General features: G+C 35.7%; 1 protein-coding gene and 1 non-coding gene across 26 annotated transcripts in view; both read left to right on the forward strand.

Annotated features, from left to right (window-relative positions):
* Positions 1 to 22837, forward strand: part of PHTF2 (putative homeodomain transcription factor 2) — a 137109-nt gene that overhangs the window by 42192 nt on the left and 72080 nt on the right. For 13 of the 25 annotated variants that reach the window (XM_086397129.1, XM_086397126.1, XM_086397137.1 and 10 more), the window contains one exon: positions 487 to 566. The exons of 4 other annotated variants lie outside the window; for them this stretch is intronic. In XM_086397129.1, coding sequence (XP_086253255.1) covers positions 522 to 566 — 45 coding nt within the window. In that variant the 5' untranslated portion in view covers positions 487 to 521. Of the gene's footprint in view, positions 1 to 486; positions 567 to 9910; positions 9997 to 22837 lie in introns of those variants that run through there. 8 more of the 25 variants (XM_086397122.1, XM_086397135.1, XM_086397132.1 and 5 more) reach the window with 2 other exon arrangements.
* LOC147374419 (U6 spliceosomal RNA) lies at positions 14634 to 14740 on the forward strand. Its single transcript, XR_015163320.1, has one exon. It is a non-coding gene; the product is annotated as a U6 spliceosomal RNA (small nuclear RNA).

Below are 22837 nucleotides of genomic sequence, written 5' to 3' on the forward strand. Positions count from 1 at the left end.
CAACTTTGTGTTACCAAGTATCAGGGAAAATTAAATGTGATTATAAATTTTGGCATCTCTGTCAAGCTATCCATTAGCAGCAGTAATTGATGCTAGTTCCTAGATAGAAGCTAAAACACAACTAACTGATTTGTTACTGAGTGAATGGATTGATTCCTATCATATGTGAATTTATAAATGAAAAATGTCTTGTATACTTGGAAAATTCTGAAATTTATTTAATGACTTATTTAAAAAATCAACTATTTTATAAGAAATTTTAAATGTTCTATTCATGTAGAAAGATCCTTCTTTTATTATGGCAACTGATTTTTTGTTTACCTAAGAGAACCTGTTGCTAAAATAGTAATGAGGAAGGGTGTAATTTAAGTATAGTCATACACCCCTTGCTCTGCAAGTAACCAGAGTGCTATGTATGCATGTTGTTCAGTCTCCTTTTAGAAGGTGGAAGTCAAGAAGTCCTTTGTTTTTCTCTCTCTTGCACAGCCTAAAATGACGAATGTGTGATTTCAGTGGGATAAATGGCGTCCAAAGTCACAGATGCTATTGTGTGGTATCAAAAGAAGGTAAGTTGACAACCAGAGCTTTTACTTTTTAAATATTTTTATTTTAAAATGCATATTTTTAAAATTTGATGAATTTGTGTCAGATATTACCGAAAATAAGAAAGGTGATGACTAAAAATATTTTTCTCTAGTTTTTACTCCACATTGTCAGAATATCTAGATTATTTTCAGTTATAAACCACATTTCCAGGATTCCAGTTCACATTTTATGAAAGCATTACATTTTTTCTTGCATTAATTTCTTTTGAGAAGAGGTAGGTTAACAGAGCTGTTATAATTTTATAACTATTTTACAGGGGTAACTATAGTTTTAATCTTTCTTGTAAGCTACAATTCAACAGCTGAATCTTTTCAGTAAAATAAACCTTTGGAGACTGTATTTTCCAAACTGAAATACTAAAATGTTTATTTTGACATTTTAGGAATAGTTGCCATAACTACTTAACTAGCTCTGTCATCCTATGTGTTTCAAAATAAGCTTTACCAATTTAATGTTTCCTTTATAAAGTATAAGTTCCAGTACCTTTTTTTTTTTTTGAAGATACTCCTGTTTACTCCTGAAGAGTCTTGTTTATACTCTTTAAAATGTATTGTTATTATATGTGGTATCTTAGATTTTTAACTTCTGTAGTGAATTATGTTTGTTTTCACATTTAAAACATTTTTATGCCTTATTCATTAGGTCCCTATTAACAAAGGATAATTAGGTATTTAAAGCTTTTCCTTTGTATGGGAAAATCAGGCAATTTTAAAATTTAGTAGTAAATAAATGGTAATTAGCACACTTTAAAGATTAGACAAACCTAAGAATACAGTCTGTCTTTGAATATGTTATTTCTTTCTGGGTAGAACATACCACAGATAATTCAGTATCACATTTTTCTTATGAAGTAGTGAGTTGAAGTATTGGTGTTGATCACACTATTCAGTCTTTTATGTTTCTATTTTAGTGTTAAAGTTACTTCTAAATTTCCAATATACTTAAAGAAAGCTGAATTAAATAAAACTAATTGTTTTTGCAGATAGATCTTTGAAAGCTTTTCTGTTAATTTCTACTTATGAGAGAAATGCTTATCAAAAATTTTATCCGACTTTTTATGTGCAAACATTTCAAACTTCACTAAAGATCATTTATAGAATGTATTAGCTTAACTGACCTCTTTTAAGATCAGAGAGTTTGAAATATTATATTCACATTCAGTAAGCACAGTAGCACCCTTCTTATCTGAGGGTCTAACAGCTTTGGATGTGTCTTAGTCGCTCAGTTGTGTCCGACTCTTTGCGACCCCATGGACCACAGCCCACCAAGCTCCTCTGTTCAATGGAACTCTCCAGGCAAGAACACTGGAAAATGGATTGCCATTTCCTTCTCCAAAAGCTTTGGATATGTGCAATCAAAAAATTCTCCAGAGCAACCCTAACAGATATAACAAATTATATCTAGCAAATATAATCACATCATAATCACCAGAACCATTAACCAGATTTGATTTGCTTGATTGTTTTATTTTGCTTTTAAATTTAATTTTCTTGAAGAATACATAGGAATACTTTGAAAGATTACTTAATCTTTCAAGGCTTATTAAAAAAAAAAAAATAGCACCTGTAAGTACCCTTACCTATCCTTATCCAACCTCTGAGTTCTGTTCCCAGAGGTAGTTGTTTTAAATTCCTATGCCCTGAATACTTATTTAACCAGAATTTTTAGTCATTGGGAGGATGGAGGTGGGTTAGTGGAAAGAAATAAAAAAAAAAATGAAATCCTAATTATACAGTGAAAAATCAGTAAGAAATCATCTACAATGTAATATACTGTGATAATATTTCCTTTCAGTTCGACAGTTTATATTTTTTGCTTGGTTTTTTTGGATCTTGAAAGTCTCTGACAGAGATGACAAACTTTTGTTGTAGTCAATCACATTCAGGTATTCTACTAATTTCTTTTTTCCTTCTTGGGAATGACCTTCTTAGAACCCTCTGTCCACCTGCTGCATTCTTCGGTGGATTGTTCTCAACTCATGCCTGTCACCTGCCATCTTGGTATTTTCTTTTATCATCAGCCTGAGAGTTCCTTTCACTGCTCTTAGATCATACAGATTTATTTTCCTCTTAAATATATCCTAGTAAAAAGAAGTCCTTTCAGAGGTGTTCATGTTTCAGTGAAAAAAGAAGGCTTGAGTACTGAAGCTTGATATTCCTGATTATTTGACTAAGGCAGATCATTTGATTTTTTGAATCTCATTTCTCTGAATTAATTAGATAATGATTCACAACCTCTTTTCAGTCATGTATCTTTTTGAAATTGTGATGAAATTTCCAGTTTCCAGGTTCTTATTTCCAGAAAACTGTATGTAGGGAACAAACAAAATTTTACATCTGAGTCAAGCCCCAAATGAAGAAGTCCTGGGTTAGGTGATTTTAAATGTTTTAATATTTTAGCATTCTTTGATTTTGTGTCTGTCATTCAGTAGTTAATCATGTTATATACTAGGAGGTATCACTATAAATAAAAACCAAGAAATTTCAACTTCATTTTCTTGAATATTTCTTTGCTTGTAACTCACTTTAGAGTCACCTTTTTTACTGGAGAATGGTGACATTTTCGTAATTTTGTTTTGAGTAATGAAAATGAGCTACCCCCAAAGACCATTACTTGATTTATGGACTGCTGTGGACATAAATTCTAATATCAGATGGGAAATTTCCAGGAGAAAAATAAGTATACATAAATTGGTTTTAAGTATTAAATGTGTGTTGGTGATCTAGGTAAATATCTTGTTAAAAAAACTTTTAATAAATTGCATGGTTTATTTTGAGATTTTAAAAGTTCACTAGTATCTAATTCTAAACTTCATTTTGTACTGTCATAGCCATCTATAGTCATGAATTTGAAAGTTCCTGTTGAAGCAAAGTGATTTTCAATGTTAATTTGGAAGACTCATTTAACCCTCAAGAATGGTAATAGAAGAAACCAGAATAGTTTTTGATTAATATTGGGCTTTTGAACTTTTTTTTTTAAATAATACACTGCTTTTCTTTCGCATTTCTCCTTTCTTGTTCCTGAGAAGACGGGATTATTTATCTTTCAGAAGGCATCCTAAATAGGGGCTTAAGTTATAGGAGGTAAAAGATAATTGACACACTAAGTATTTCTTTTAAAAAAAATACAACCTGTAGAGTTCTATTGTAAATATGTAGATCATATTATGAGAGAATGAGGTTATGTTTTCAGGAAATGAATATATAAAAGCAGAGTGGCCCAGATAAAACTCCAGATTTTAAGGAGGCACTAGTGACACTGTATAGAAATAGTAAGATAGTGAACTTACTTTATAGAACTGAGGAAGAACTATATACATCTTGGTCATTGCTTTTATGGAGTCAGTAGCCAGCAAGAAAATTGGAATGAATTATGTTTAATAGCTTTTAAATATGAGCCCACAGTGGAATTTATTTAGTAGTTTAAATGAGAAACTGGCCTTAGTATCATGAACTTGATTGATAACTACTGTCAACTATTGATAGTTGGGAACGTTAAATTCTCTACCATTTTAGTAAAGTTCAGTTGTGTATGCTTGTGTGTTTGTCTGTATGTGTGTGTACTAAGGACATATGTAAGGCATTTCAGAGCAATAACTTGCCCGGGTCACACAGATGGTTGAGAAGTATTAAGTCTCAACTTTCATTTCCAAAAACCTGTGCTATTATTTGCAGTAAGACAAATCCAACTCAGCCTATCTTTAGCAAAACAAGGGACATTTTTTGTCTTTCAAGCTAAACCATGAAAAGTGGTGAAATGCATCTCAGGGTTGACTGAATTCTAAGACCAGAGCTTCATCAGAGGTGTCTTATCTGTCTCTTTCTTTCCTACTTTCCTTGAGCTAACATGTTTCTTCTTGGCACGTACATGCAAAAAACTTTCCTTGCTGTAGAAATACGCCCAGAGGGGCCTCCACACTCCTTTTAGCTCCTTGAGGAGGATGTGTGGAGGACTGGAATACAGTGGGTTTCCTATCAAAACTATTCCCAACCTTTTTCCCTGTTGGAAGAACCTCTATTTTGTTAGGGAATTCATTATAGAGCAGTGTGGCCTGGGAGCATGTATCTAGTCTCAGAGGGCATGAATCCTGATCAGTCTAAGCCAGTCTGGAAGTCTATTTCTGTTGCCAGTGATTGGCTTAGAAAGAGGCACATATTCCATTTCTGGCTAATGAGATATGAAAACTTCTGGGGAAATCTTCCATCACTTAAAAAGAGACCCAACAATAATAATAGCAAAAGCTATATAACATTTGTTATGTACCAGGCATTTTCTAGGTTTTATATATATATATATATATATATATATAAAATTTAACATAAATGAATGAAATGAGATACAGGGTCTGCTACCTGTCTCTGGATGCTTTGGGAGAATCTCTGCTGCCTGAATCTGTGGTAAGCAAACTTGCTCCCCAGAGGGGAACAACAGGCAGAGTTGAAAGATGGAAAGAACCTGAATTTTTCAGGATTTTTTGAGCCATGGAATTAACTAACTCTGGAAATATCTTACTTTGAAACTTCTTATTGTATGAGATACTATCCCCTCATTTTTTTCAGCTACTTGAAGTTTAATTTCCTTGCAGCTGAAGGCATGCTAAATAATTAACCAAGAAATGCTTTCTGATGATATGTAGTTTCCTGTATAGTCCTTTTTTTTTTTTTCTTTGAATGGTTATAGCAGTAGATACAAGATTAACATCTACCAAAATAGAAGTCCTGAGCCTCAGACCAATGGATTTATCACATTTTCTCTTTTTTTTTTTTCTTGAACCATATTCTTACAGGAATCATTAAATCTTCAATGTGATTTTTAAACTACTGTGCCTTATAGTATGATGTGATTAAAAGAGCATTTGTATTTGATTTTGTGACATTGGTTAGCTTGTAATATTGAGTGTGTTATCTAATCTGTGTGAGCCTCAATTTCTTTTCATCTGAGGAGATTAATGCTTCCTCTATGTGCCTGAAAGGGTTGTGAAGCAGTAAATCAACTTTAAATACAGTTTTTAAAAAGGTCTTTATTACTGGTTTATGAATTGTTCATATGCAGTATCTCTCTTAAAAATGATTTGAGTTTGAATTTTATTTACAAAGAAGAAACTATGCTATACAGTGGTCAGTTCACTCCACCCTGAGGTTAGCTTCAGCCCTGACCCTTGAATTGTTTAGCTGATGTTTCCCCTTTTTGTTGAAGCTAGTTCAAATTAGACTGTTACTTGTAAAAGAGTCCCAACTAATGTATAGAGAATATATAAATTTTATTGAGGTATGATACATACTCAGAACCACACAGATTATAATTTATTATATATATTATAAATTTATATATATATTTACAAACTGAGCAACTGCTTGTGTTCAGGACTTTGTTTGCTGTTTACAAAATAGGACTCAGATCAAGAAAGAGAATGTTACTAGCTTTACAAAACCTTCAGGCTCCCTTTTAGTCACAGCCTGACCCTTTTGACCAGTGTATGAGGCAGTATGTCTTCATGGTAACCAGAACACAGGTGTGGGGGTTGGCAAAAGATTTTGAATCCTTTTTCTTGAAAGCATGTATGGTTCTGGATAAGTGTCGTCTCTGAATTTCACTTTCATGATATATATAAACATTGTCCTTTATGCTTGCATGCTAAGTTGCTTCAGTCATATCCTTTATATTTACTTGAGGATTAATTGATGACATATGTGAAGTGTTAGCAAAGTGCTCTTCACATGTAGGCCTTCAATGAATGAGAGTTATTTCTGTTGTTATTGCTTCATGTTCTATGCACTGATCAGAGGAAGTTCCACTAACTTATTTCAGAGTGCTTTATTTCATGGATTCTAAAAATTCTCATGAGGCTAAAAAGATTCTTATTTGTAAATAAAAAACCTGAAATATCAGTCTTCTGATACCCAGTATTAGAACAGTGGGTATTTAGTTGATATTTAACACTCATACAACAGAGACATGATGAAGTGTAATTTATAAACCTCAACTTTCTTTGCTTCAGTCACTGCTCATTTTTTCCACCATTTCCTTTTCAAAGTCACTTTCTTGCCAAAAATAAAGATTTTTCCTAGCAGAAATAGATTGGTTAGTTTAGTTACTGAAATATTTACCTTTTCACTTAGGAATTTTCTCCCCTATTTTGGTCATGAAGTTCTTGAAATTTTCCACTCTCACAGTCTCTCCAGTTTGGGTGCTTCTAAGGTAAATAGTTTGAGTTTGAATTTCATTTACAAGGAAGAAGAAACTATGCAGTCGTCAAAGTAGTTTGACTTTAGAGATCATCTGGTTCCTGTTAAACTTTTTGCTTTACTGATAAGAAACCTGATGCCTATAGATCTAATAACTTGATCATAGTCATGAATTAATGATAAAACCAAAACTCAAGTCTGCTTTCAGGCCGCTCTTTTCTCCTGTAGTAAGGTTGCTTTGAAAAACACACTGAAGAAACTTTTATAAAATTCATCTGTTGAGTGTGAACTTTTTAAAAAAACTTTAAAAAAAAGCTTCATTTAATCTGTAGATAAACCTTAAAAGAAAGCTGAGCACCGAAGAATTGATGCTTTTGATCTGTGGTGTTGGAGAAGACTCTTGAGAGTCCCTTGGACTGCAAGGAGACCCACCCAGTCCATCCTAAAGGAGACCAGTCCTGGGTGTTCATTGGAAAGACTGATGTTGAAGCTGAAATTCCGATACTTTGGCCACCTGATGCGAAGAGCAGACTCATTTGAAAAGACCCTGAGGCTGGGAAAGATTGAGGGCGGGAGAAGAAGGGGATGACAGAGAATGAGATTGTTGAATGGCATCACCGACTTGATGGACATGGGTTTGGGTGAACTCTGGGAGTTGGTGATGGACAGGGAGGCCTGGCATGCCGCGATTCATGGGGTCGCAAAGAGTTGGACATGACTGAGCGACTGAACTGAACTGAACTGAAACCTTAATAAAGAATGTTTTATGTTCCCCAACTCCCCTTCCAGCTTCTGTCCTTGCTCATCCCTCCTACTGTTCCTTGGCTTCCAGTTAGAAAGGACTATGCCATTGTCTTTCAGTTCAGTTCAGTCACTCAGTTGTGTCTGACTCTTTGTGACCCCATGGACTGCAGCAGGCCAGGCCGCCCTGTCCATCACCAACTCCCAGAGCTTACTCAAACTCAGGTCCATCGAGTCGGTGAGGCCATCCAACCATCTCATCCTCTGTTGTCCCCTTCACCTCCTCCTGCCTTCAGTCTTTCCCAGCATCAGGGTCTTTTCCAGTGAGTCAGTTCTTCACATCAAGTGGCCAAAGTATTGGAGTTTCAGCTTCAGCGTCAGTGCTTCCAATGAATATTCAGGACTGATTTCCTTTAAGGTTTACTGGTTTGATCTCCTTGCAGTACATTGTCTTTATTGCCTCTTTAGCCATTGGTCCTCGAGTTGCTGCAGTCTGGCTTCTGCCTCTGCCTTTCTGCTGGAAGTACTCAAAGGTCAGCGGTGATAATAAACCGTTATTAAAACAACACCTAGTGCTTCTTGTGGATTTACTGGGTGTCAAACACTGGGCTCAGTGCTTTGTTTACATTGAAGGGAGAAACCTGGAGAATCAAGGCCATGCAGGACTTGCAGATGTTTTTGACTTAGTTGGATAAATTTTTAAAAATCAAGTCAACATGAAAGAGCAGAATATTTCAGATAAAAATATGAACTTGGGGAATATGCTGTCCAGTTTGCTACAGTCCTCATGGTGAATATATGTGGACTTGGACCTACCTCACCTCTCCTTTATATCACCTGTCTGACCCCTGTAGGAACATGGTTTACTGTCTGCACTTTACATGGATATTCAGGGCTTTTTAAAGGTAATTTCTTTTGTGAGAGTGTTTGAAAGGGTGTCACCTTTTTTTAAAAAAATAGAATTAATGTACATAGGTATTGATTTAACATTAATGATTGAATGATGATGATAATGAAGGTGCTTAGCACTGCCACGTATTTAAGTAGCATCTGTTTTTCAGAGTGCTTCCATATTATATATTTTCATGGTTTGATTTACTGTGATAATGAAATGGATTAACTTGGTGGCTATATCAAGATACTGTAAGAAGTTGTATAAGATTTCTAGGACTTTCATAATTGACCACAAACTGGATGGCTTAAAACCACAGAGTTGTATTTTTTCCATGGTTCAGGTTGCCAGCAGTTCAAAATCAGCATCACTATGGTTGGTTCCTTCTTTTGGGAGGCTCTTGGAGAGAAACTGTCCATGCCTGTCATGTAGCTTCTATGCAAACACAGTCCTTGGTGTTCTTTGGCTTGTAGATGCATCAGTCCAGTCCATGCCTTCAGCTTCACATTGGCTTCTTCACTCTTTCTGTACTTCCTCTTCTGTTCCCTCTTGAGAATAATGGAATTATTGTTATTAATTATTGTTATTAATAAAAATTTGGATACTTAAAGGTTTTGGTTAATAGTTTTAAAAATTGGACATTTCTATATCTGTTAAAATAGACATCATCAAAAGAAGGGGGCAATTTTCTTTTGTATTTTTGATAGCTCTGTATTTATTGCATTTAGTTGCTCTCTCCTTTGCTCTTTGCTTTAATTTCTAGAACAAATAGCTTCTTTTTTTTTTTTCTTGTAAAATGTCATTCTTTATCTGAGATAATTTGAAATACTTTTTTTCATGATTAAGGAGAGATATTTTAGGAAGGAACAAAACAAATGATGCGTTAAAAAGTGGATGGAGTAGGATAATTTCTTAAATTTAATAGCCTAATTTTACATAGTAACTGTGAAAAATGAACCATACTCTTTGATACATATTCTGATACATTTCTTCAAATAGCCAAACTTGTTTTTAAAAAATTGACTTTTTCCAAAAATTCTTTTACTGCAAATGGTATAGACATGATCACTTTTTAATATTTTCCTGAATTGTGGTTGTTGCTAATTGTGGTTTAATTGTGTTCATTGTGATTTGGTCTATAATACATTGTCGTTTACGTGTGCTCTTTTCTCATGAATTTTCACTTCTTTGGCCTTATCCTCATTTGTTTAATCAGTTAGTAAAATTGTAGGTAAATTCATTGCACAGGGCTCTCCATATCCCCAGGTTGTGTATCCACAAGTTAAGCCAAACTCAGGTCAAAGATGTTCAGGAACAAAAAATATTCAGAAAGTTCCAAAAAGCAAAATATGATTTTCCCAAGCACCAGCAACTACTTACATAGCATTTTACATTGTATTAGTTATTGTAAGTAATCTAGAGATGATTTAAAGTAAATGAGAGGATGTACATAGGTTAAATGCAAATATTATGCCCTTTTTGTAAGGAACTGGAACGAATCCCCTGTGGATACTGAAGGAGGACGTGTCTGAAGCAAAACGTGAGGGAAGATTCAAGGAAGTTTCTCTTTGGGTAAAGATTCAAGTACTCCAGTGAGCTGATTCTGCCGCCAGCTTTTTCAGTGACTCAGAAACTCTTACTTCTTTCTGTTTTTTTTTTTTTTTTTTGGCCTGAGGCTATCACTCTTTGAGGTTGCCTTGTGTTAGAACCTTGTTTCTAAGGAATCAGAAATGTAGAGAGGGAAAAAGGTACCTTAGAAATTAACCTTTTTAGTATCTTTATTTCACTGATGAGGAAACTGAGACACTGAGAGATAAGAGAACTCAATAAAGTCTTGCTTTTATTTATGTGTTTGTCTTTACCTAGTCTAGAGAGCTGTCAACCATACTATGAATTATTGAATTTCACTTTTTGAGCAAGCTTTACCTGTACTTAATTGAAATAGTAGAGTCAGCTCCCATGGATGAAGCAAATGGAAACAAAACAAAACAAAACAAAACCTTGTAGGATTTCCTAGCAAAGTCCTTCTGGGCTGCTACATGGTAATGTTTACACACTCCAAGGGGATCCATATTCAGTCCTCCTTAGTATTAAAGTACTAAGTTAACAAAAACAGTATTAATAGAAAATTATTATTATTAAAGTTTTTGAAGTATCTTTCCCTGTGTTCAGATATTATGAATACATAAACACGCAATTGCTTAATATTTTATGTTTGTCCTGTTTAGAAGTTGAGTATTTGGCGATAGAAGGTTTTTGGTTTTGTTTTGCAAATATTCTGGTATGCCAGAACTAGGAATATCTACAAAGTACATAACTTCTTTGAAATACTGCAGTTCTCTTATTTGCTTATCAGTGTTTTGGGGGGGGTAGGTGAAATATTTATTCCTTTAAAAGGAAATATTCATTTGCCTACAGCAGTTGCTGGAGATACAGTGCCTAAAAATTAAAGTAGTTGTTTACACAGATTATGAGGAGATCTAGGAGACAATGTTATTTGAAGAGAGTTGAAGTTTTTCACTGATTAAACCTTATACCTGTAGGGAGTTGGGAAGAAAAATATTAATATTTTATGACATACTAGAAAACTAGTCTCTAATCTTTTTCATTTGCTGATGAATAGATTTAAAATAGAAATGTTAGTCAAGGGTATAAGTTTGCCAATTATATTCCAAATATCTTGTAGTCAGTTTATCTTTAACCATGGTAACAGACAGAGTGGTGAAATAAGTTGGTAAGTTGCCATTGACAGCCTAAAATTAGGCAAATGTACCAGCTTTTACAAGGCCTGTAATATCTAAAACACTGATGTTAACCTGCTCTGTGTTTATAGTTCACAAAGAATGACATTTATAAATGGTATTTAGCAGGGTAACTTACAAACTAAATTGCCATTTGCCAAATGGCACATGGAGTTTATTCAAAAGAAGACCGTTAATTCAATACCAAGGACTGATTCACAAGAATAAAAAGCTGGAGAGGGTGTATTGCCTAAAAATTTCCTATTTGAATTTTTGCCCCAAATTAACATCCTTAAGATACACTTGGTCATTTAAAATGAAATGTTGCTTTAGTTTGCTTTTTGTGTTTGGTGTCTTTTCCCTTCTCCCCCTATGGTGGGATTAAAATTACAGATAGAGAGTTCTGATTTATCTAGTTTATTTATCTAGTTTATCTGGTTTATCTAGTGAAGAAGTGGGTTAGTGCATAACTGTAAACAAGTAAAAGACAGTATATAAAGGAAAGTAAGGTAGCCCTCAGTGACTGATTCTGTGTAACCCCGTAGACTGTATCTTGCCAGGCTCCTCTGTCCATGGAATTCTCCAGGCAAGGATACTGGAGTGGGTTACTTTTTCCTCCTTCAGGGGATCTTTCCACCCAGGGATTGAACTATGTCCCTTCCATCTCTTGTACTGGCAAGCAGGTTCTTTACCACTAGCACCACCTAGAAAGCCAAAGGTAGCCTTATTAAAATTTAATTCTTTAATAGAGTTTTGGGGAATCAGAGAATGAGGTATTATTTTTCCAATATCAAAATGGTAGACAGAAGGATGTTTTAATTAAAAAGTAATTTTTAATTACTGGTTTGTGGCCACAGCACTTTACGTGGTTCATTTTTATTTACTGGTAGAAAACTAGGAAAAATTGTTAGTGAAGCCTCATTGCATTGACTTCATACAGGGAAAACTCAGTACGTTTAAGTTTTATCAGTACAGTTTGACTTTCATAATTAAAGCCTTTAAAAAAAAAATCAAGACTTTTCCCTCTCTCCAAAAATAATGTCCTGTTAGAATTTGTACCTGTCTGCATTTAAATAGCATTTATGAGGGGCCTGCTATGTATTAGGCACTGAGTACTACCCTACAGCAGCTCTGCATCATGGGAGAACCAAAGTACAAACAGAAAACGATTATGTAAGTGCTACAAGAAAACCCTAGATGCACTATGGAAACTCATGTAAATTTGTTCTTTCGGTCCCCATTCTGTTACTACTTGTATTTTCTAAATAGTTCTCAGATTTGCTGTAATCTTCCTGTTTTCATTGTTTCTTAATTCTTGTTCCAGTTAAATATTTCTTCCTTAGAGACACCAGAGTGATTTATCTTAAATGAAAATTTGGACTTATATATTTAATAACACTCTTCAAAGACTTCTCACATATCGTATAAACTCACATTTCTTCACAAACCATAAGGATTTAAAAAAAAAAATTCAGTTACCTTTGTAACCTCTTCCAGCCTTCAGCTCTCACTGAATTAATTCCACTTCTCCAACAAGTAAAACTTTGACATCTCCCCATACTGTTTTTCACCTTACTGCTTGAGGTGCCCACTTCGTTGTTACCCTGCCCCTGCCTTGTAAACTAACTCAGTTGATCCTTAATAGGTAAAACTAGTATCTTCCCCTGAAGGACATCTTTCATAATCCCATGGAGACTGGATTATGTGTTCCTTGCCAATGCTCATATAGGAAATTTATGCATGCTATCTGTAAGGCAAGAATATGGAGATTTTTATTTTCTTAATTCTTTCTTGTTTTTTTATTTTTTAACAACTTTACAAACTAATGTGATAGTTACTTACCACTTTCAGAAGTCAACACCATTCTTTGTTTTTAATTTTCATTGTGAACTCTTGGCTTTAAAGATACTTGATAATGTTTCACCCTGTTGCAGTTTTTGATGCTCAGATTGTTGTGTTGCCAATAGGAGATTATTCAGGTTGGCTTTTGAGTCTCTTTGGCATGACTAGTCAGTCAATTAGTTCAATCACTCAGTCGTGTCCGACTCTTTGTGACCCCATGGACTGTTGCATGCCAGGCTTCCCTGTCCATCACCAGCTGCTGGAGCTTACTCAAACTCATGTCCATTGAGTCGGTGATGCCATCCAACCATCTCATCCTCTGTCGTTCTCTTCTCCTCCTGCCTGCATGACTAGTAGTGTTTGTATAAATTCAGTTATTTTTCTAACTCTGTGTTACAGTGGTATTTTGTTATTCTAGCACTTACCACAGATTGACTTGCATTATAATTAATTACCCCTGATAATCCATAAGGGAAGGAATTGTTATCTTTGTAACTCTATTATTTATTTCAATGCTTTACTTTTTTATTTAGAGCTTGGTAAATTTTTCTGCTTTGATAACAGTACTTTCAGAAGACAATACTTACATTAAACTTTTGGTTTGTGTAGTTCTTTATTATATTGAGTGCCAATGATGTGCCATATACCAAGGCAGACACTTATTTTGAGTAATTTGATGTAATTTAGTAGTAAATATGAAATAGTCTCTGTATGCTGAATATCTGTTACATTAAGTATTAAACATAATGCTTCAGCTTATAGTAGCAATAAAGGACAGAAATGGTATGGACCTAATAGAAGCAGAAGATTTTAAGAGGTGGCAAGAATACAGAAAAAAATTGTTCAAAAAAGATCTTCACAACCCAGATAATCACGATGGTGTGATCACTGACCTAGAGCCAGACATCCTGGAATGTGAAGTCAGGTGGGCCTTAGAAAGCATCACTGTGGGGGAACACATGTATACCTGTGGCGGATTCATTTCGATATTTGGCAAAACTAATACAATATTGTAAAGTTTAAAAATAAAATTAAATTAAAAAAAAAAAGAAAGCATCACTACGAACAAAGCTAGTGGAGGTGATGGAATCCCAGTTGAGCTATTTCAAAACCAAAAAGATGATACTGTGAAAGTGTTGCACTCAACATGTCAGCAAATTTGGAAAACTCGGCAGTGCCACAGGACTGGAAAAGGTCAGTTTTCATTCCAATCCCAAAGAAAGGCAATGCTAAAGAATGCTCAAACTACCGCACAATTGCACTCATCTCACACACTAGTATTGTAATGCTCAAAGTTCTCCAAGCCAGGTGTCAGCAATACGTGAACCATGAACTTCCAGATGTTCAAGCTGGTTTTAGAAAAGGCAGAGGAATCAGAGATCAAATTGCCAACATCTGCTGGATCATTGAAAAGCAAGAGAGTTCCAGAAAAACATCTACTTCTGCTTAATTGATTATGCCGAAGTGTTTGACTGTGTGGATCACAATAAACTATGGAAAATTCTGAAAGAGATGGTAATACCAGACCACCTGACCTGCCTCTTGAGAAACCTATATGCAGGTCAGGAAGCAGCAGTTAGAACTGGACATGAAACAACAGACTGGTTCCAGATAAGAAAAGGAGTAGTGCTCGCTTCGGCAGCACATATACTAAAATTGGAACGATACAGAGAAGATTAGCATGGCCCCTGTGCAAGGATGACACGCAAATTCGTGAAGCGTTCCATATTTTTTGGAATATACTGAATTAAAAAGTCATCTGTTTTATAAAAAAAAAAAAAAAAGAAAAGGAGTACATCAAGGCTGTATATTGTCACCCTGCTTATTATATGTGGAGTACATCATGAGAAACACTGGGCTGGAAGAAGCACAAGCTGGGAATCAAGATTGTTGGGAGAAATATCAATCACCGCATATATGCAGATGACACCACCCTTATGGCAGAAAGTGAAGAGGAACTAAAAAGCCTCTTGTTGAAAGTGAAAGAGGAGAGTGAAAAAGTTGGCTTAAAGCTCAACGTTCAGAAAACGAAGATCATGGCATCTGGTCTCATCACTTCATGGGAAATAGATAGGGAAACAGTGGAAACAGTGGCTGATTTTATTTTTCTGGGCTCCAAAGTCACTGCAGATGGTGACTGCAGCCATGAAATTAAAAGATGCTTGCTCCTTGGAAGGAAAGTTATGACCAACCTAGATAGCATATTCAAAAGCAGAGACATTACTTTGCCAACAAAGGTCCATCTAGTCAAGGCTATGGTTTTTCCAGTGGTCATGTATGGATGTGAGAGTTGGAGTGTGAAGAAAGCTGAGCGCCAAAGAATTGATGCCTTTGAACTGTGGTGTTGGAGAAGACTCTTGAGAGTCCCTTGGACTGCAAGGAGATCCAGCCAGTCCATTCTACAGGAGATGAGTCCTGGGTGTTCTTTGAAAGGACTGATGCTAAAGCTGAAACTCCAGTACTTTGGCTACCTCATGCGAAGAGTTGACTCATTGGAAAAGACTCTGATGCTGGGAAGGACTGGGGGCAGCAGGAGAAGGGGATGACAGAGGATGAGATGGCTGGATGGCATCACCAACTTGATGGACATGAGTTTGAGTAAATTCTGGGAGTTGGTGATGGTCAGGGAGGCCTGGCATGCTACGATTCACGGGGTCGCAAAGAGTCGGACACGACTGAGTGATTGAATTGAACTGAACATTCCCTAAGTGTTTTCTCTATGATGTTAATAGGTGTTATTAGAATAGAGGTATTTTTATGGTCAAATAAGTTTGGGAAATATTGAGTTAAACAGAGGTTAACAACTTTATTATAGGATTTCATAGTTTATGTGTAGTGTTACTGCCTATAAGACAAACAGAAGAAACATGTTTAATTTTTCAGTTTGTTTAATTCCCTCTCCCCCACCCCCCAAATATCTGTGTAACATACTGAGGAAAATGCTGGCCAAGTTATATAAAAGAGTGCAGTGCAGTGGAAAAGGCATGTTGTTGTAAGTCAGGACTTGAATTTCTTCCCTGAAACCCTAGATGCAGAACTCTCTGACAGCCTCTGTTGTCTCATCAGTGTAAGAATATATATAGCACTAGTATGTATAGCCTGGTATACTGGAGTGGGTATAGCCTTTCTCTTCTCCAGCGGATCTTCCCAATCCAGGGATTGAACCCAGGTCTCCTGCTTTGCAGGCTGATTCTTTACCAGCTAAGCCAGAAGGGAAGCCCAAGAATACTGGAGTGGGTAGCCTTTCCCTTCTCCAGAGGATCTTCCCAAACCAGGAACTGAACCGGGGTCCCCTGCATTGCTGCAGGAGGATTCTTTACCTACTGAGCTATCAGGGAAGCCCATGTACAGCCTAAGATTACAAATTCTTTACAAAGCACTTGACAAAGATTAGTAATTTAGCATAATCTTACTATCTAGATAAACAGTTCATTCCTTCCTCTGCTAAGTTTTTCCTATTTCTACATACTGCTACTGCTAAGTCGCTTCAGTCGTGTCCAACTCTGTGCGACCCCATAGATGGCAGCCCACCAGGCTCCCCCGTCCCTGGGATTCTCCAGGCAAGAACACTGGAGTGGGTTGCCATTTCCTTCTCCAATGCATGAAAGTGAAAAATGAAAGTGAAGTCGCTCAGTCGTGTCCGACTCCTCGAAACCCTATGGACTGCAGCCTTCCAGGCTCCTCCATCCATGGGATTTTCCAGGCAAGAGTACTGGAGTGGGGTGCCATTGCCTTCTCTGAATTCTACATAGGGAAGATGAAACTGTTTTCTAAAGGCATTCCTGTAGTCACTCTTGGTAGCAATTTTGTAGCCACCTGGATTCTTGAATTAAAGCAAACTTTTCTTAACTAATAACAATAGTGGCCCAGGTCCCTTAAATTCTAATTCTGAGGAATCTGAACTAAGCACCCAGGAGCAATTTATCTTAACTTTTTCTCCACATTAATTGTATCTTATGTAGGTAAGGGGAAGAAAGCTAAACACTTCAATGTGTTTGATTTTGAATAACTTAGATCTATTTCATCATCTCATTTTTAATTTCAAATGATTGAATTAGTGGCAGTAATATGTTAGGTATTTTCTAAAATACAAGGGTACTTAAATAACCTAGATATTTTAATACTCTTGGCATTTTAATTGCTTTATAAATATGATACAGCTTTTCATGCTATTTATAGTTAACTATTGGAAATATGTAAACAAGGAAGGTGCTGTAGTCTTGATTCATAATACGTATGTATCATTTAGTCAGGGTTTTGTTTTTGAGTAATAAACCAGAGTATATCCTGTGATAAACATTAAAAGAATGCAAAAAAGGCATATATACCTTGCTTCCTTGTCTCATGCTGTGTTATTAAGGAAAGGGAAGCATTAGGTAATTTATTAAAATGACATAATAGCTAACATTTATTGAGCTCTTATGTGTCTGTTACTGTTGTTAGCTCAATATGATTTAGCACATTTAATCCTTATGGTTATCCTGTGGTTACTAATAATATTAAATTTTTTGCATATTTTTAGAACTGAGTAAACTGTACTTCCGGAGGAGTTTTGTGTATTTTCATTTGCTCTCTTAATAGGTCTGACAGCTTCCCAGCTGGCAAGGCAGCCATGGAGAGTCAGTAGAGCATCTGACAATGATTAGGGGTTAAATACTACCCTTCTCAGATACCTCTTAGTGATCAGAGCCAAGGCAGAAGAACATAAGGTGGTTTGTGTAAGGATGTGAATGAAATTACTGGTGGGTAAGACCTCAGTTGTAGAGCCAGTCCATCTGGATTTGAATTCCTATATTCCACTACTTACTGTTAAATTTTGTACAACTTAAGTTTTTGTAACTATAAAATAGGGATAGCAGTAGTATCTACTTCATAGAATTGTGAGGATTCATTAAATTAGTTTGTGGAAATTGTGTCTGGCAGTTGGTAAATAACAAATTTTAAAGACAGACCACCTCTTATTGACATCTTGGGTGATATAAAGGTTATTTTCAATGAACATGACTCAACACCAGTATTTTCTCTACTTTTACTTTCAAGTTTTCTGTTTTTCAGACAAAACTGATACTGATGCTATTATTACATGATTTCCTGAATGGAAGGATTGGGGGAGAGATTTCTTTTTAAAAAAAAAAAAGGTATTTCTTCAGAAATGTCTGTCTACTGCAATAAATGAGAAAACATCAGGAGGTTGAAGTAATTTGAGTGAAGTCATTAGTTAGTAACTGATAAGGCTGAAGTTTAAGTCTAGGATTTTAATTCTGTGTCCCCTGCTTTAAAAATAAATAAAGTGAATAATTTTACAGTGAGTAGAAATTTTCTGATTTAATTTCCTTTGTAAACAAGGCTATATCTTAAATTGGTCTTAAATAGAACTAGATTCTTTTTTGTTTGTTTGTTTTTTTAGAAATTTCTTCCATGTCTATGTATAGAAGGACTCTTTTCCTGAAAGCAAATTGGAGACAGAGTAAAGCAAATACTGTTGTCAACAAGCTGCAGTCTAATAGCGTTAGATGTTAAAAAATATCAGATGAAAATGTACAGTATCCTAGGTTAACATCTATGTAGCACAAGGTTCCTTTTTCATTTACTTGGCTGTTTATTAGAATTGTCTATGAAAGAGGGGATCTTCATTTGCCCTTAAGCAGAAATGACTACACAGGGGCTTCCCTGGTGTCTCAGTGGTAAAGAATCCACCTGCCAGTGCAGAAGACATGGGTTCTATTCATGGTCAGGGAAGATCTCACATGCCACAGAGCAGCTAAGTCCATGGGCCACAACTACTGATCCTGTGCTCTACAGCCTGGGAATCATGGCTACTGAGCCCGTGCGCCACAGCTATGAAGCCTGCAAGCCCTAGAGCTCATGCCACTGTATGTATGTAGAGGCCACTGCAAAGAGAATGCATGCATTCTTCTGCCTCGCAACTGTATCCCCCGCTCACTGTAACTAGAGAAAGCCTGCACAGCAATAGACACCAAGTGGAGACAAAAATAATAAAATAAATTTAATAATTATTTTAAAAAAATGACTACACAGGAGTACCAACCATTGAGAAATAAGAAGCTGAGAAATTCTTAGAGTACGTGGAAGAATGCTCAGATACAGTTACTCAGATTTGCTTTGTTTCTCAGTGTGTGAGTCCATTTCCTGATGCTTTTGTTCTTTGAGAAATTGACTTTTAACTGAAATTTTTTTTACCTGTGATGCTTAAGGAAATGTTCTGATATATTTTTGATAGGTTGAACAAATCAAAAATTGAAAGCTGCAAAAGCTAGATTTTCCTATAAATACTTCAGTTTAAGAATTGCTTATTGTCTAAGTTAAATATGACCATTGAATTTCTTCATAGCTTAAATTGCTGTTAATATGAATGTTTAACTTGTCATCCCTATTTACAGGTTCATACCATAGTGCCATAGATGTCAAAATCAGAAACTAACTCAGCTTTCTATTATGTTTAAAATACTATGTCATGGAGTAAATAACTCAGTGTTGATCCAAAAATTCTAGAGAGGGCATTTTGATGAAATCCAATTACAGCAGATTTTCTCCAGTTGTATATGATATTTTTGTGTAATGCTAGACATAGTTGGCATTAAAATAAAACTTAAATACCTGATATATATTAAGTGCTGCACTGTCCAATTTCAAAAATGTCACTGAAGAAGCAAGTTCAGAGGTTTTTTCATTTTTGCTCTACTCACTGAGTGCTCTACTCACTGAGTAAATGGCAGAACTTGGCTTGTCCAGATCTTCTGTCTCTAAAGCCCTGCTTAAGGAAAACAAAAACTCATTATTATTTACTTTCATAGCAATTATCTGATTATCCAAGCAAAAATTACGTATTTAATAATTGCAAACAAGTTTCTTATACATATTTACAGAGCAGTCCTAAAATTCCCTGCAGTGGAAGTGCAGAATCTTAATCCCTAGACTACCAGGGAAGTTGCCCGATGTCTTTTTAATTATAGACATATCTACCTGTATATCTATATCTATTTATATGTCTTTTCCCTTTAAATGTTGTTATGTTATTTTAGTTAAAGAAATTTTGCAGAAACATAGCTATTCCTTTTTACAAAACAGCTTTTATTGACATGGAGCTTCAATGCAATAAAACTCACTTGTTTTAAGTGTACAGCCATCACTGCAATCTAATTTCAGAACATTTTGATCATTAACCCCAAAAATGTATTGCTTATTTGTAGACAGGGAAGACTGACATGCTGCTGTCCATGGAGTTGGAAAGAGTGAGGCAGGACTTAGTGACTGAACAACAACATTTGTAGTCACTCCTCATTTCCACCCCCACTGGCACACAACCACTGATCTACTTTTTGTATCATAGATTTGTCTTTTCTGTACATTTCATGTAAACAGAATGATGGAAGAGTGGTCTTTTGTATCTGACTTCTTTTCTTAACGTGCTATTTATGAGTTTCACTCCTGTTCTAGCATATGTGAGTACTCCATTCCTTTTTATTGCTGAGTATAATACCATTGATGCTTTTGAACTGTGATGTTGGAGAAGACTCTTGAGAGTCCTTTGGACTGCAAGGAGATCCAACCAGTCCATTCTGAAGGAGATCAGCCCTGGGATTTCTTTGGAAGGAATGATGCTAAAGCTGAAACTCCAGTACTTTGGCCACCTCATGCGAAGAGTTGACTCATTGGAAAAGACTCTGATGCTGGGAGGGATTGGGGGCAGGAGGAAAAGGGCACGACAGAGGATGAGATGGTTAGATAGCATCACCGACTCGATGGACATGAGTTTGAGTGAACTCCGGGAGTTGGTGATGGACAGGGAGGCCTGGTGTGCTGCAGTTCATGGGGTCGCAGAGAGTCGGACACGACTGAGCAACTGAACTGAACTGAACTGAGAATACTATTGTATAGCTGTGCCATGTTTTGTTTATTCACCATTGGTGAACATCTGGGTTGTTTACACTTTTTGACTGTTATGAATGGTGCAGGTATAAACATTCACATACGCATCTTCATATGGACATACGTTTTCATTTTTCTTAGAATAATAACTAGGAGTGGAATTACCAGGTCAAAACTGTCAAACTGTTTTCAAAGTGGCTTCTTCATTTTACATTCCCACAAGCATTGTATGAGGATTTTAGTTTCTCCCCATCCTTGCCAGCATCTGCCAGCATTATTGCCTTTTCTTTTTTTTTTGGCCATGCTGCCTGCGGCATCTTAGTTTCCCACCTGGGATCTGTCCTGTGCTCCCTGCAGTGGAAGTGCAGAGTCTTAACCTCTGGACCACCAGGGAAGTTGCCTGATGTCTTTTTAATTATAGACATTCTGGTGGATATGAAGTGCTATCTCTTGGGGACTTAATTTGTATTGTTGTTCCTTTTATTAGTTTGGTATTATAATTGTAATCTACAGTCTGATGCAGTAAACCATCCATAGAATTATCCTATTCATGTGCTTTTTTGGTTTTATTCAGTACTAGACCAATGAAACCCTGTTCAGGGAATTTACTTTTGATTAAAAAGAAAAAAAACACTTTTATTAAAAAAACTCGTCTAAAGTAATTAAACAATACAGTTTAGAGGAAAGTATATACATTTATGTTTTAATAAATAGTTAATTTGTCTCCTCAATGTACATGAAGTGCTTTGGTTTGGAATCTTTTCTCACTCTTCCTGGTTGGTGTTAATCCTCTTATATGCAAAGTAAGTAATAATACTCCAATCATGAATGCAAAGGAAAAGTGATAGTTATTCTTGGGAATGTAATTGATTAAAAACAAGTCTTGGCAAATCAAAGAATTGATATATCTGAAGTAGTTGGTATGGTTACCTAATTCTTACCTAAACAAGTAATTTGAAATGGTTTCAGCTACTAAGAGATAGCAGTTTCCACAGATTGCTGTTATTTTGAGAAAAGAAAATGAAGATTTATCTTAGGAAGATAGCACTGTGTAGTGGAAAGTCAGCCTGTGGGTATCAGTGTTTGTAGATGGGATCCAAATTCTGTATCCTATAAGCTCTCTGACCATGAGCAAATTGTTTCAAACTTTTTGAGACTCAAGTTCCTCATCTTCATAATGGAGTGAAAAGGTTGACTTTTTTTAATTTTATTGTTTTTATTGAAGTATAGTTGATTTACTGTGTTGTGTTAATTTTTGCTGTACAGCTAAGTGACTCAGTTATACACATACATACATTCTATTTTACATTCTTTTTCATTATAGTTTATACCAGATTATTGAATATGATTCCTTGTGATTTATAGTAGGACCTTGTTGTTCATCTATTATGTGTAATAGTTTGCACATACTAACCCCAAACCCCCAATTCATCCCTCTTCCAGCCTCCATTCCCACTGGTAACCATAAGTCTGAATGTGTTTTGAGAAAGTTCTAGCACAGTGTCTGAGAGGTTTTAAAATAAACATTCTCTCTCATTTTGACACAATTTGAATTTGTAGCACATACAGATACCCTGTCTTAATAACTTAAAAGTCAACCAGGAATAAACAATCAAACAAAAAAACACAAAAAATAGAGCCTGTGTTTGAATCTGGTTCCGTCATTTGCTATGTTGTGACTTTAGACAAATTATTGAATTTCCTATGTCCAATTTTCTTTAAAATATGAGGATTATATAATACTGTATAAGTAAAGTAGTTGGCCCAGGGCTTCCTATGTCATGGTTGTTGAACTCATTGAATAATGATAACAGGTAGCATTTATTGAATACTTACTATGTGCTACAATACTGTCCTAAGTACTGTACTTGCATTTAATTATCACAGCAATTTTGTGAAATAGACATTACTGCCATTATCCAGAATTTATAGCTGAAGAA

Source organism: Bos grunniens, chromosome 4, assembly GCF_055505025.1.
Source record: "Bos grunniens cultivar Pamir isolate PY7600 chromosome 4, Bosgru_T2T1.0, whole genome shotgun sequence".
Classification (NCBI taxonomy): Eukaryota; Metazoa; Chordata; class Mammalia; order Artiodactyla; family Bovidae; genus Bos; species Bos grunniens.